We start from the raw sequence: 15,226 nt of genomic DNA on the forward strand, positions 1-15,226 counted from the left end.
TGGGCTAAGATTACTTTAATTCACCGTAAATAACCAAGCCAGTCATGGACACGAACAGCAGTGTGGTGATTGCAGTGGAGAAGAGGGTGGGTGGAGGTGGAAGAGGGTTTGGGGGGATAAATGATGATGGGGGGGGCGGATTTTAAAAATTAAATTTAAAAAGCACACACACAAAAATAAGCCTGGTAAATGGAACTATTAGTATGGATTTTTTAAATGCTTAATAAAATTTCCACCTAGACCCAACAATCTACATATCTATCAGCAAGTTGCCTCCCACTGGAAAAGAGTGTACTTCAATGTGAAAAGTTCAGAGTGCTTTTTAACAGATTATTTTTCAAGTGATAAAAAAAACCAAGGCACTTGCAACAAATGGTGCTGGAACAACTGAACATCCACATGCAAAAGAATAAAGTTGAACCCCTACCTCATATCACACAAAAATTAACTCAAAATGGATCATAAACCTAAGTGTAAGAGCTAAAACATAAGAATCTTAGAAGAAAACAGAGGAGCAAATGATTATGACTATGAGTTAGGCAATGATTTCTTAGATATGAAACCAAAAGCATGAATAATTTTTAAAAAATAAAAAACTGACCCCATCAAAATTAAAATCTTTTGTGCACCCTGGCCGTTTTGGCTCAGTGGATAGAGCGTTGGCCTGCGGACCAAAGGGTCTTGGGTTCGATTCTGGTCAAGGGCACATGCCTGGGTCGTGGCCTCAATCCCCACTAGGGGGCGTGCAGGAGGCAGCCATCCATGATTCTTATCAATGATGTTTCTATCTCTCTCCCTTCCTCTCCCTTCCCCTCTGAAATTAATAAAAATCTATTATAAAAACAAAACAAAACTTTTGTGCTTCAAACAACTCCACCAAACCTAGCTGTTGGGGGAGGAGGGAAGGAAGAGTGACTGCTAATGGGTATGGTGTTTCTTTTGGGGAGCTGAAAATGTTCTAAAATTAGATTGTGATGATGGTTGCATAACTCTGTAAATATACTAAACTCCATTTACTTGTACATTTTAAATGGGTGAATTTTATTGTATGTGAATTATGTTTCAGTAAAACTATTATACTTGATCTTAGTCAAAAGGCCGAGAGACAATTCAGTAAAACTATTAAGAGGAAGGAAGCAAAGAAGGAATGAATGAGCAAACGAAGGCACAAAGAAGTAACTTACTCAGGGTCACCGCAAATCAGAAATGACTGTAGAAACCAATTTCACATAATTTGATTCCTAGAACTCTCTCACAGGATAATATTAACCTGAAGATACTAATTATTGCTAACTCCATTAACAACATTTTGGAAGGATGAACAAGTGGTGACTGACTTGGCCACCAAGAGAAGGCTGAAACCTAGACCTATATAATAGGGGGTAGAAGCCAAAAATTAAAAATCAAATTAATTTGAGCCACAAAGAATGGCAAAGCATAAGGAATGGGAGGCAGCAGTTGTCTGTGAAAGCAAGGATACACATCGGGGTGAAAACAGAAGGATAAGGTGAAAGTCTCCATAAAGCACACTTAAACCCCAGACCTCTTTATACCACAGGGCCAATTACTCCTTCTCTAACCCAAAAGAGTAAAAGTTTGTAAAACCAAAACTAAAATGGAGTCATTTATGTCAGGGACAAAATGGAACGGGCCAAAGCAGGCACATTAAAGAAAACAAAACTTCACCTAACATAAATTGCAGGAATATTTATAGCTCTCCTCAGAAATTAGCAGAGGATGCCAACCGATACCCAAACACCAAGTCTGTTCATACCATCTTTGGACTTCCTTGTTCCTGTCTCAGCTACCCGGATCCAAATAAGGAAGACCACTAGACAACCAATAAGCTGAAAAAGCCAAATAACTTCCGCATTTACCATCATCTGTGAGCAACTCAGAACTCATTGCTCCTGTAGCATTGAATTTCCCGGCTTGCAAGTTGAAACCCTTACAATAAACTCATCTTGCCCTAACCGGTTTGGCTCAGTGGATAGAGCATCGGCCTGCGGACTGAAGAGTCCCAGGTTTGATTCCAGTCAAGAGCATGTACCTTGGTTGCGGGCACATCCCCAGAAGGAGGTGTACAGAAGGCAGCTGATCGATGTTTTTCTCTCATGGATGTTTCTAACTCTCTATCCCTTCCTCTCTGTGAAAAATCAATAAAATATATTATAAATAAATAAACTCATCTTGTTTTATTCAATGTGTAGAATTTGGTTTTTGACAAGTTTAAGTCATATAATGGCTAAATCACAGAGGATCTGGACCTAGTAAAACCAGGCATGGTGGAGGTTGGAGGCAAAATGTCACCTGAAAAAGAGGGGATTCTGGGAAAGTCTAGGTACTGAATGGTGAGACTAGCAGCACCTTTCCCTCACTCAGCCATCAGAATATAGGCTGTGGGGCTTATACCTCTTGAGCAGAAGACTAGAAGATTCATCTATGGAGAAACTGAGTAGACTGAGAGGAAAGACTTACAGTTACTGACATTTGACTGTAACTGATAATGTTATCTAATGTTTTATTATCTATAGTTACTGATAATAACTAGTTCAAAAGCCCTGGCCATATGTGCTATGGTCTCAATCCATTTTTTTGAACCCACTAGTTCAAAAGCCCTGGCCATATGTGCTATGGTTTCAATCCATTTTTTTAAATGTCAAAATTAAAAATTATTTTCTGCATTTCCTAAAATTTCATTAAGCGTTATTTTAGACCAATTATCTTGGTTTCATCAGACAAGGAATCTATTTTAAGGCACTTCTGCCCAATACTTATATTTGAGGATTAGAACTTTAACAACAATTATACTTCACAACCAGTGACTCTTCCATTCTTCAAGCACTCTGATAAGAAGTACCTGGTCCTCCGTAAGATTCTCAGCATCCCAGTTGCTGCAACGAAGTACAAGGGACTTGTCAAGGGGAAAGTTCAAAACAGTCTCAGCAAGTGATTTCAGGCTAAGCCCATTACAGAGCAAATTGTTCCTACAAAAAATAAATAAAATCATGTATCAAAAATGGAAAAGGAAAAGGAACAGGCAAATAAAAGAAACATAAACAAACAGCTAATAAACAGATGACAGACATTCAATCTCACTAGACATCAAGTAAGATAAAATCATACAATTCTTAAACCTATTAGATTGCAAAGATTTATTTAAAAGAACTATATCTAGTATTGGTGGAGCATGAAGAATCAGACAGTTTAACCTAACATTTGTGAACTTTGCATTTTTTACAACCTTTATGAAAAACAGTTTAACAATAAATAGTGATCAAAATGTTGAACATGAAAATTCTGATTCAACAATTCCATTTCTAGAAATTCAGTCTGAGGACAAATGTACATATAATAATCTTCATTACAGCACTATTTACTGTAGCAAAGAATTGGGAACAACCTAAATGCCCATCAATGGAAGACTGGTTAAATATCCATGCAATTAAATTATATACAGCTATTAGCCGAAACCGGTTTGGCTCAGTGGATAGAGCGTCGGCCTGCGGACTGAGAGGTCCCGGGTTCGATTCCGGTCAAGGGCATGTACCTGGGTTACGGGCATATCCCCGGTGGGGGATGTGCAAGAGGCAGCTGATTGATGTTTCTCACTCATCAATGTTTCTAACTCTCTCTATCTCTCTCCCTTCCTCTCTGTGAAAAATCAATAAAATATATTTTAAAAAAAAATTATATACAGCTATTACAAATAAGAATGTGGATCTATATTGATGTGAAAAGATGTCCATGATACATTAGTTAAGTAAAAAGAGTCTGTGAAGGAAAACATATGCTATGGTCCCTTTATGCTAAGATATATACTACATAATAAATGTGTGTATGTGATTCTAGGTATGTGATCACAGAGAGAGGAAACACAAAGAGATAACTAGAAACAAATCGATCAAATGTGAGTGATATCTCTTGTTGTGAGACTTGGAATGATTATATATCCTCTTCATATTTTTCTATGTTTGAGTTGGCTACTGTTCATGTATAACTTTTCAAATTTGAAAATGATAAGGCTATTTTCATTGAGGGATAGAATCTATATATATATATATATAAAAAGCCTAAGTGACTGTTATGACCGAACGACTGGAACAACCAGAACCACTGGTTGACCAGTTGCTATGATGCACACTGACCACCAGGGGGCAGACACTCATCGCAGGAGCTGCCCCCTCGTAGTCAGTGCGCTTCCATAGCCAACCTCCAGCTGCCCCTCCCCCTGGCCAGCCAACCTCCCGCGGCCCCTTCCCCTGGCCGGCTGACCCCCCACCCCCATAGGCCTCAGTCGCCTGCCAGGCTGAGGGACCCCACCCATGCATGAATTCATGCACTGGGCCTCTAATATACAATATAATTAAGTATCCTTTCTGCTCTCCAAACACTTTCTGGTTAAAATAGCTACGGGGTGGTGAAAAAATTAACGTGTGCAAGAATAAGAGATTCCAAATAAGAGTTAACTGTGAAATTAAGAACATGTTGGTCTACAAAAGTGAAGCTGGAGATTCCAAAATGGCTGCAGAGTAAGTGGAAGCTACACTGACATGCTCCCAGGACCAAACTGGAATTATAACTAAAATACAGAAAAACCTTCCTAAATAATCCACTGAAGACTAGCTGAAGTGAACGCTGATAACCAAGGATGGAAAGTGGAGACCACATAGAAACTGGTAGTAAATGTGGAGGCACAAAAGGGCTGGCCAGGCTCCCACAGACTGAAGCTGAAGTTCTGGAGGGATATCTCAGCTGTGGGGCATTTCCACTGAAAACTCTGGGGTCTAAACCCCAAGCTGGGTTCCCCAGCCCAGAGCACCAGAACTGAGAAAGGTGCCCACATGACATCTGGCTGTGAAAAGCAGTAGGGTTTCTGTCTGCCAGGGAGAGATGGCTGGAAATGCAAGCACACTCTTACAGGGCCAACACACAAACTTTTGTGTGCAGCCACTCACCTTGGGCTCCAGCACAGGGAGGGCAGAGTGGACTGGAGCTGTGTGAGCAGAAGCCAGGGTTGGAAGTTCTGGGGTTAGAGTTCAGAAGGCAGACACCCCAAATTCCTGTGCTGAATCATTCCCTCATACTGCAGAGGACATCTTTCTCTGGCAGATCTTTACCATTCAGGCAGCTTTTGCCTGGAGGGAGGGGTGTTTTGCAATTGCCCCACCCTATTAGAAAACCTCCTGCTCCACCCTGTGGAGTTTCTGAGCCCATTAAGAGACTGAGAATAACAATCTGTATGCAGGCAGAAGCAATTGACCCACCCTGTTGGAAAACCTGTCACCCCACCTGTGGCTGATAGCCTGAGGTTAATCAAGACTAAATAACAATCAGACTGTAGGCAGAAGCTGGTCTCTGGAGGCTCTGAGTCTTTGCCTGATCTAATTCTTGGCCCGGGGCTAGAAAAAGCAGACCATGGTGCACATCTTATTTCTTTCCAAAGGCACCCAGCCCTAGCAGAGGGCGCCATAAGCTGTGGATTGCTGATAGCTCCAAACATGATGCTCAGGGCCAGTCACAAACAGCATCTGACATTGTCCTGCATTAGAGATTGGAAGTCACAGCAGATCTATCTAATGCATAAACACAAACCCAAATAGGCAGAAAAAATGGGAAGACAAAAAAACAAGCCCAAATGAAAGTACAAGAGAATTCTCCAGAAGAGCTGAATGAAATGGAGATAATAAATTTATCAGATAAGAGTTCAGAATAATGATGGCAATGATGCTTAGCAGTATGAGAAAAGATATAGTAACTATGAAAAAAGAGCAGTCAGAAATAAGAATGATATAGTATTAATAAAGAACAGACTGGAAGGAATACACAGAAGATTATGGGAAGCTGAGGATCAGATCAGTGAATTATAAGGGTAGAAAAAAAAATCAGAGAACCAAAATGAAAAACAGGAAGAAAACTTAAGGGAGCTATGGGACAATATGAAATGTAATAATATTCTCATCATAGGAGTACTGAGGGGAAGAAAGTGAGCAAGGGATAGAGACTGTATTTGAAGAAATAATGGCGGGAAACTCCCTAACCTGGTGAGGGAAAAAGTCACACAAGTTCAAGAGGCACAGAGAGTCCCAAGCAAGAGGAACCCAAATAGGCTCACGCCCAGACACACCATAATTAAAATGCTAAAATTAAAGACAAAGAGAGACTCTTACAAGAGAAAACGTGCAAGCTGTTACCTACAAAAGAGTTCCCATAAGGCTGTCAGCTGATTTCTCATCAGACACTCTACAGGCCAGAAGGGAATGGTGTGAAGTATTCAAGGTAATGAAAAGCCAGATTACTATATTTAGCAAGGCTATCATTCAAAATAGATGGTGAAATAAAGAGCTTCCCAGACAAAAAAAAAAAAAAAGGCTAAAGGGGTTTATCAACACCAAACCAGCACTGCAAGAAACGCTAAAGGGACTGCTGTATTGAGAAGAAATAGAGAGAGAGAAACATAGGCATAAAGAATTAAAATGGCAATAAATAGGTACCTATCAATAATGGATTAAATGCTCCAATCAAAAGATATGGTAGCTAAATGAATATGAAAACATGACCCAAGTATATGCTGTCTACAAGAGACCTACCTCAGAACAAAAGACTCACACAGGATGAGAATGAAGGGATGGGAAAATTTTTTCCCCGAAAATGGGAATGAAAAAAACCCCTGGGGTAGCAAACCTAATATAAGACAAAATAGACTTCAAATGAAGGCCATCACAAGAGACAATAAAGGTCACCACATAATAATAAAGGGATCAATCCAACAAGAGGATATAACCCTGGTAAGTATATACAGTATGTACCCAATATAGGAGCACCTAAATATATAAAAAAGCTTCTAGAGGACTTTAAGGGAGAGATTGGCAGCAATTCAATCATAGTAGGGGACTTTAACACCCTGCTGACTTCACTGGATAGCTCTTCCAGACAAAAAATTAACAAGGAAACAGTGGCCCTGACTGGTTTGGCTCAATGGATAGAGCATCAGCCTGCGGACTGAAAGGTCCCAGGTTCAATTCTGGTCAGGGGCATGTACCTTGGTTGCAGGCACATTGCCGGTGGCGGGTGTGCAGGAGGCAGCTGATCTATGTTTCTCTCTCATCAATGTTTCTAACTCTCTATACCTCTCCCTTCCTCTCTGTAAAAAAAACAAACAAACAAAAACAACAACAACAAGGAAAGAATGACTAGATGAGTGGATTAAAAAGCTGTGATATATTTACACAATGAAATACCTCGCAGCTGTAAAAAAGAAAGAACTCTTACCATTTGCAACAGCATAGATGGACCTGGAAAGTATTATGCTAAGTGAAATAAGCCAGTCAGAGAATAAGTATTGCATGATCTCACTCATATGTGGAATCTAATGAACAAAATAAATTGATGAACAAACTAGATCCACAGATATAGAAGCATTGAAACAGACTGTTGAATCTCAAAGGGAAGGCAAGTGTAGGTGGGTATGTGGGAAGAGAGTAACCAAAGAACTTGTATGCATATATGCACAACCCATGGACACAGACAATAGGGTGGTGAAGACCTGAGGTGGAGGGCGGGGGCAGGCTAGAAGGGGTCAATGCAGGATAAAGGGGACGTGTGTAATACTTTCAACAATAAAGATTAAAATAAAAAGTGGAACTGGATTTCTGGTTACCAAGTGTGAGACTAGAAGTTTTAGAGCAGGAAGCTTGGAGGTGGAGGTTCATGTCAGTGTTACAACATGCAGGACTGCTTCAGGTACTATAGGAAATGAAATCATAATGATGAAGAAAAGAAAGTCTTTCCTTAAAAAACAAGCAATAAATTGATGGATTTCATCACCCACAAAAGAAGTACTGACTAAAAAATATAAAAAGGTCCAGACACACTTAGGTAAAATGCATAAGGTCTTGGTTCATTAATGGAATTGAAGGATTTGGGGGAGACATAAAACTTTCTTCTGTTTTATTAGAAATTCTAAAGGTAATAAATGCTTATTTGTAGGGAGTGGCTATAGGGTCAAGCCTTGGACTGACCTGTGGCAGAGCCACATATAAGTCCCAGCTTGGAGGGCAGAGCTCTCCTAGCACAATTAAGCTTGATCTTATAGTCCTCCCTTGTTCCTAGATAGCTAATGGGTTATGGGAGGTGCAGCAAGTACTGCCAAAAAAAGGTTTGAGTAATGAAATAGATTTGAAACTCGAAAGAACATTGTAAACATGTTGACCACTCCCCTTGTTTTGCTTTGTGTGATCTGACTATAAAATAAAGCTTCAGCTTACAGGCTGTGTCACTGTTTCCTCATCCAGGCACAGTGATCCTACCTAGCCCCAACTGTATTCTCTCTGCTGAACTCCTGGGCTCCTTTGCCCATAATTCTTAAAATCATTTCCCTCGTTGAAAGGACAGTACTTAATTTTTAGTTACTTAATTCCATTTAGGTCATTAGCCTTTTTTAAATGTCATATTTGGTGCCCGGGTTGGTGTGCTCAGTTCGTTGGAGTGTCATCCCGTATACCAAAAGGTCCTTTGATCCCTGGTTGGGCTCATGCAGGAGGCAACTGATTTTTCTCTCACATCAATATTTTTTTTCTTTCTCCATCCTTTCCGCTCTCTAAAATCTATAAAAATAAATAAGAATTTCATATTTGGGAAGGTTTCACATTGAATTAAAAACAAGATGCCACCTTTGCCACTTCAAAGTTTCACTAGGAAAAATTCCAAAATCATATACAACAATCTCCATAATAAATAATCTTTAGTTAACATAGAATAAAAATATAAAATATGAAGAGTATGAAGAAAAGAATTTTTAAAAAATACTCCTCCCTGAAGTCAATGAAAGTAACAACTACTTATGGCAAACATCAGAAGCAACCTATAGCCAACAGTGCTAAGTATAATTCTTGCATTAGAATGTCAGATTTCTTATACTACAGTGTCAGAAAGTTTTATTGTTTACCACTAAAGTGCTTAATAATACAATAATCTTTACATTTTAATAAAATTTCATTAAAATTTAAAGGTCTGATAAATGCTTCATTTTTATTTCTAGAAAAGTTCCTGGTCATATGCAGCTTTGGCCAAATTCTTATTCTGACACTTGGCCATTCTGCATTTAGCCAAACAATTCAGAGCACCACTAGTTTCTATATATTCATAATGAGGACTGTAATTGCATAGAAAGAGATCTGGAAAAACAAACCAATCAGGTGATGATAGCATGGAAACTGGTGATGACAGTGACAGTAATAGTTAAAATTTACACAGCATTCCCTATATTTCAAATACTATTTCTAAGTTCTTCCCATAGTTTAACCCATTCAACACATCAGTTCTTTAAGGTGGGAACATTATTATCTCCACTTCACAGATGAGGGGACAGAGGAATGAATAGTGAGGTTCACTAACTTGCCAAAGGCCAAACAGCTGGTAATGGCAGAGTGGGGGCTCCCACCCACACACGCTGCTCTGCTTAGCCACTGTACACATTGCCTCTAACTACAGAGCAACAGTGGGCACATCCTGAGAGGTGGTGCCAAAGGAAGGAGGGCCTGATGAAAGGAGGATTCTGCAATTATATTCCAAATACTTTTACAGAGTTCAACATTTTTATAGTAAATATTTTAATATAGTACTTGAAAAAATTGATTTGTATTTATGAGTTTTATTTATGTAAGCCAAACTACAGAGCTAAAATAACATTTCATCCTATATAATAAAGAGCTAATATGCTAATTAGACTGAACAGCCGAACGACTGTCCAGACGACCTTCTGAAAGAAGCCCAGGCTGTGAGGGCCAGCAGGGGCAGCCAGGGCTGCGAGGGCCGAGCCCCTTGCATGAATTTTGTGCATCAGGTCTCTAGTTTTCTAATAAAATATTATGATTAGCACAGATTTTAATCAGGCCTTCTCTTAGTTGATTAAATCCTCCAAACTTTTTTTTAAATCTATTTTTACTAACTTTATTTTTTTTAACATATTTTATTGATTTTTTACAGAGAGGAAGGGAGAGGAATAGAGAGTTAGAAACATTGATGAGAGAGAAACATCAATCAACTGCCTCCTGCACAACACCCACTGGGGATGTGCCCTCAACCAAGGTACATGCCCTTGACCGGAATTGAACCTGGGACCCTTCAGTCCGAAGGCCGACGCTCCATCCACTGAGCCAAACCAGTTAGGGCTATTTTTATTGATTTTAGAGAGGAAGGAAGAGGAAGAGAAAAATAGAAGTATCAATGATGAGAGAGAATCACAGATAGGCTGCCTCCTGCATGCCTCCCAATGGGGATCAAGCCCACAAATGGAATTGAATTCTTGTGTCCTTGACTGAATTGAACCCGGGACCCTTCAGTCTGCAGGCCGACGCTCTATCCACTGAGCCAAACCAGCTAGGGCCTCCAAACTCCAATGTCAGTTTCATTTGAGGAAGGGAGAGAGGCTGTTTTAGTCCATATTATTAAAAGGAGGACTTGTATATACACACATGAAAAGGTTATTGCAACTCAATTTCCGTAGAAGTAGACTTCTCAGAGAAAGGGATATCTCTCTTCTTTCAAGTAAAGGATTAGAGAGCTACCATCATTTTGGCCTAAAGCAGGTTTTCCAAACTCATGCTTCAGGATGACCCCCAGTTACAATGGGAGAGGTGGGGACTCCGGCAAATTGAATAGAGCTTGTTCATCAAAAGTGGACAGGGTCACCCAGCCAATTGTTGCCACCTAGGACTATTGACCTAGTATATTCAAATCACCTAATTTTTTCAAGAGAAATCAGAAATACACATCTTCTGCATTTAAACTAAAATTTCCTAAAAATACCATATGGGGAAAAACAAAAAAGTAATCTGCGGCCCTCATTTATCCAGTGGGGCCATTAGTTTACGTCTTGTAGCTTAGACCAGGTGTACTGGTTAATAATGCAGATTTTGTAATCAAAGAAAACATGGTAATTTCAAAAGAAACATCAAAAGCGCTTTATTCAAAGTAATGTCCATCACAAGCTACACATTTCCCCCATCTTTCAGGTAATTTGTGGATACTGTCCCAATAGAACTTTTCTTATTTTGAGGCAAACCATTCAAAGACCCAATTTTCCACTTCTTCATACGTTTTGAAGTGCTGCTCAGAAAGTGCGTGTGTAATCTGAAGGAGCAAGGTCTGGCGAATACAGCGGGTAGGTTAATACTTCCCAGGCAAGATCTTTTAACGTGTCTTTAACTGGTTTTGAAGTGTGTGATGGTGCGTTATCATGAAGCAAAATTACTCTTTGCCGTGTCTTCTGGCACACTCTGGTCGTTTTACGATCAAAGCGTGGTTCAAATTGATTATTTGTTGTTGGGATCGATCAGTATTAACGGTTTCTCCTAGTTTTAGAAGCTCATAATACACCACACCTTCCTGACCCCACCAAACGCAGAGCAATGTCTTCTTTCCAAAGTGATTTGGCCTTGTAGTCGATGTTGATGGTTGACCTGGATCAACCCATGATTTTGTGCATTTGGGACAAACACTCAAAATAAATCCACTTTTCATCGCCAGTCACAATTCAATGCAAAAAAGACTTTCTTTCATGCCGATGAAGCAACATTTTACTGATGACTTTTCGGTTTTCCATTTGTCTTTCGTTCAGTTGATGTGGCACCCATTTTCCTTCCTTTAAAATCTTTCCCATTGTTTGTAAACGATCAAAATTGTTTGCTGAGCAACATTTAATCTTTCTGCAAGTTGTTTTTGAGTTTGACATGCATCTTCATCCAATAATGCTTGTAATTGTTGGTCTTCAAACTTTTTCGGTTGACCAGGACATTATTTGTCTTTCACATCAAAATCATCACTTTTAAAGCGTTTAAACCAGTGTTCACAAGTATCCTGAGATGGAGCATGTTCACTATAAGCTTCCTGAAGTATTCAGCAACATTTTTCTTCAAAATAAAGTAATGAATTAAAACTTCCCGCAAATGCTCTTTTTTTGGCACAAAATTCAACATTTTTTGTTGGGGTCCAGCCCCATCAGGTCCAGGGGTTTCCAAAGGTATGGACGGAGTCAGTGAAGAATGAAGGACACGGAGGCAGCGTTCAGTCGATCATCAGTTGGGTTCTCTCTTTATTGTCCTGTTACATCTGTATTTATACCATTTGATCCTATAAGCATGCCTCTATAATCACATCATGGTATGTTTCAGGTAACTGTTCTACAGTTCCTTGTTTCTTATCTGACCTTTGCCAAAAATCCTGTCTCTATCTAGTTCTGTTGATTTTAATCTTGTCTAGGTTAATCTCTGTGTTCCATTACAAGGGCTATTCCAAGGTCACTGCTCTACTGATAGGCTACAAGGAAGTGACTGAAGGAGGTTATCCTACCCAGTAAAGGTTATGTCCTCCCAGCCTCGCTGCTTGCCTTCCCTGGAACTGCCCTGTGTCGGTGGATCTCCAGGGGTATAGGCTTTGGTGCTTTCCCTGGTGGGCAGACTCCTGGGGATGTGGGCCCAACAAGTCCCAAATTTATTGCCAACAGTCTTAGTCCAAGTTCTTCCTAAGTAGTACATGGTATTTCTGTAACACTAGGGGGATTTACTGATTTATTCTCTTCCTTAGTCCTGTTAATCCCTAACCTGGGGAAACAACCTTTCTCGGGGAGGTGGTCCTATTTAAAACACATAGCGCTAAGAGAAGAAGCAAACATATGCCATATACGCCAGGTCCCTTGAAACATAAGCTGTGCAGATGTTTCTTCCCTGCAGCGACTGTGTCAAGCAGCAAGGGTGGACCAGCTTCCGGCAATTTTTAAGCGTAAAAGTATCTATGATGTTAACACCCTCAGAAAATTTGACATATGAAGTTTTGAAGCTTGCTGTCAATACAACAAAAGAGCATACATATCAAATCGCATATATATCAACATATGTGTAACTCCATCTATTGAAAAAAATTCGCATTATTAACTAGTACACCTGGTAGAGACATCTTATTAATGTTTCATTTAAAAAGACCAATTCTGCCCTAACCGGTTTGGCTCAGTGGATAGAGCGTCGGCCTGTGGACTCAAGGGTCCCGGGTTCAGTTCCGGTCAAGGGCATGTACCTTGGTTGCGGGCACATCCCCAGTGGGGAGCGTGCAGAAGGCAGCTGAATCGATGTTTCTGACTCTATCCCTCTTCCTTCCTCTCTGTAAAAAGTCAATAAAATATATATTTAAAAATGAAAAATAAAAAATAAAAAAATAAAATAAAAAGACCAATTCTGCCCTAGCCAGTTTGGCTCAGTGGGTAGAGCATTGGCCTGCGGACTAAAGGGTCCTGGGTTTGTTTCCAGTCAAGGGCACATGCCTGGGTTGCAGGCTCGATCCCCAGTAGTGGGCTTGCAGGAGGCAACCAATCAATGATTCTCTCTCATCATTGATGTTTCTGTCTCTCTCTCCCTCTCCCTTCCTCTCTGAAATCAATAAAAATATATTTTAAAAAGATAAAAATAAAAAGGCCAATTCTAAGAAAAATAAAAAGATCAATTCTGGGTAACTAAACTTTTCTCAGAAGTTGGAATATTTCCTTACAAATTTAATATGCATCTCAGAAGCCTGTAGGCTTGTGACGAATTTTAGATGCTTCATTATTGAGTCTTATTAATCTATAATTTTGCTAAAATATTTGCCCCACAGCTACAAGAATCCTAGCAGCATTCATACAAACCATACCTCTGCCTCATGACTAGGTATCGGAGGTCCAGGCACCCCTTAACAAAGAGGCCATAATCCTGCAGAAGCTTGCTGGCATCTTCTGAACATCCTACTCCAACTTTTAAAATAGTGCCATCTGCCAACATGTTCAATAATGTTTTTGGTAGTGTTTTTCCTCCACAGATCAGCTTGGGCAAGCGAACCAAGACACAGAAGCCACTTGGGGAGGCCATTTGAAGAAGCGACAGAGGATTGGCTTTCCCTTCCAAGTTCACCTGCAACAGAGGAAAAAACAGGGCCACAGTTCATACCCTAGCACAGTACCAAGTACAACATGAAACTGTGGCAAAAGTCTAAGAGGAACATCCTTAACTTCCCAAAGGGAGCAGCTGACTAGATTTTGGTTCAAATCTAAGAATCAGCTTATGCTAATAAATGCAATGAACTTTGTAAAGCAGCAACTTAAACAAAGGATACTGAAGGCCCAAACTCCAGAGCCTGAAATACGAGCAGTCCATAAATAGTGACCAGCTGACACAGAGGCGCCCTGGGACACACACTGGCAGAGTCATGTGAAACATACTGGTTTTAAAAGGCTAATGGAAAAAAAAGGCTAAGGAGCAGAGTGCCAGATGATAAACATAACACTTTTTATTATCCAGACTCTCTTACGTTACATGCTAGTGACTTTGACTCATTTACCTTATCATCACTGCTTCAAGATCCGATGTTTAAAAAGAGGTAGGAAATACAATGCTAGTACAAATAAGTGGTACCTGTCATTATAATAAATCCTGGTAGCACAGAATGCTTTCTCAACATTTTATGGTTAAAATTTTGGTCATAAAAGAAGAAAATATATACTGGCATAAGCTAGGATCCTTATACCTTAAGAGATGAAAATAACTATATATTAACTGATCTAGTTTTAATCTTTTTTGTTTTGCTTTGTTTTTTAATTTTATTTTTCAATTACAGTTTACATTCAATATTATTCTGTATTGCTTGCAGGTGTGTAGTTGTTTTAAGATGTTTTATTTATTTTTAGAGAGAGAGGAAGGAAGAGGGAGAGAGGGATCGGGAGAGAAGAGTGAGAGAGAGAGAGAGAAAGAGAGAGAGAGAGAAACATTGATGTGAGAGTGAAACATCAATTGGCTGCCTCCTGCAAGCCCCTTACCAGGGATCGAGCCCACAACCTGTGCATGTGCCCTGACCAGGAATTGAACCAGCAATCTTTTGGTGCACAGAACAACGCCCAAACAACTAAGCCATACTAGCCAGGGCTCAGGTGTATAGTTTTAATCTTTTTGAGGTAATAGATAAGTTGGAGAAAATGCTTAAAGCTAAAGAAGCTATTCCCAGAAATATTTACATACAAAATTCACATTAATTAAAGGTTCCTTAGTATCCAATAAATTCCAATCCTCATTTTCCAAGAGAGGAAATGTAAGCCCTATGGGTAAAGCAGTTTGCTTAATCATGGAAAGAGAATGGCAAAGTCGGGACTAGAACCTAAACTTCCCTATCTCTAGAACAGCAGTTCTCAACCAGCATTGATTTTGCA

The 15,226-nt window shown here is 39.7% G+C and overlaps 1 protein-coding gene across 3 annotated transcripts in view; it reads right to left on the bottom strand.

The window, feature by feature from the left end:
• EXD2 (exonuclease 3'-5' domain containing 2) overlaps nucleotides 1–15,226 on the bottom strand; it is a 93,075-nt gene that overhangs the window by 17,958 nt on the left and 59,891 nt on the right. For all 3 annotated transcript variants that reach the window (XM_070417662.1, XM_070417652.1, XM_070417643.1), the window contains exons 3-4: nucleotides 13,681–13,937; nucleotides 2,861–2,987 (exon numbers count right to left, since the gene is read on the bottom strand). In XM_070417662.1, the coding sequence (XP_070273763.1) occupies nucleotides 2,861–2,987; nucleotides 13,681–13,937 (384 nt within the window). The remainder of the gene's footprint in view (nucleotides 1–2,860; nucleotides 2,988–13,680; nucleotides 13,938–15,226) is intronic.

The sequence above is a fragment of the Myotis yumanensis genome, unplaced genomic scaffold, assembly GCF_028538775.1.
Source record: "Myotis yumanensis isolate MYYU_CA2020_CCGP unplaced genomic scaffold, mMyoYum1.0.hap1 SCAF_1, whole genome shotgun sequence".
Taxonomy (NCBI): domain Eukaryota; kingdom Metazoa; phylum Chordata; class Mammalia; order Chiroptera; family Vespertilionidae; genus Myotis; species Myotis yumanensis.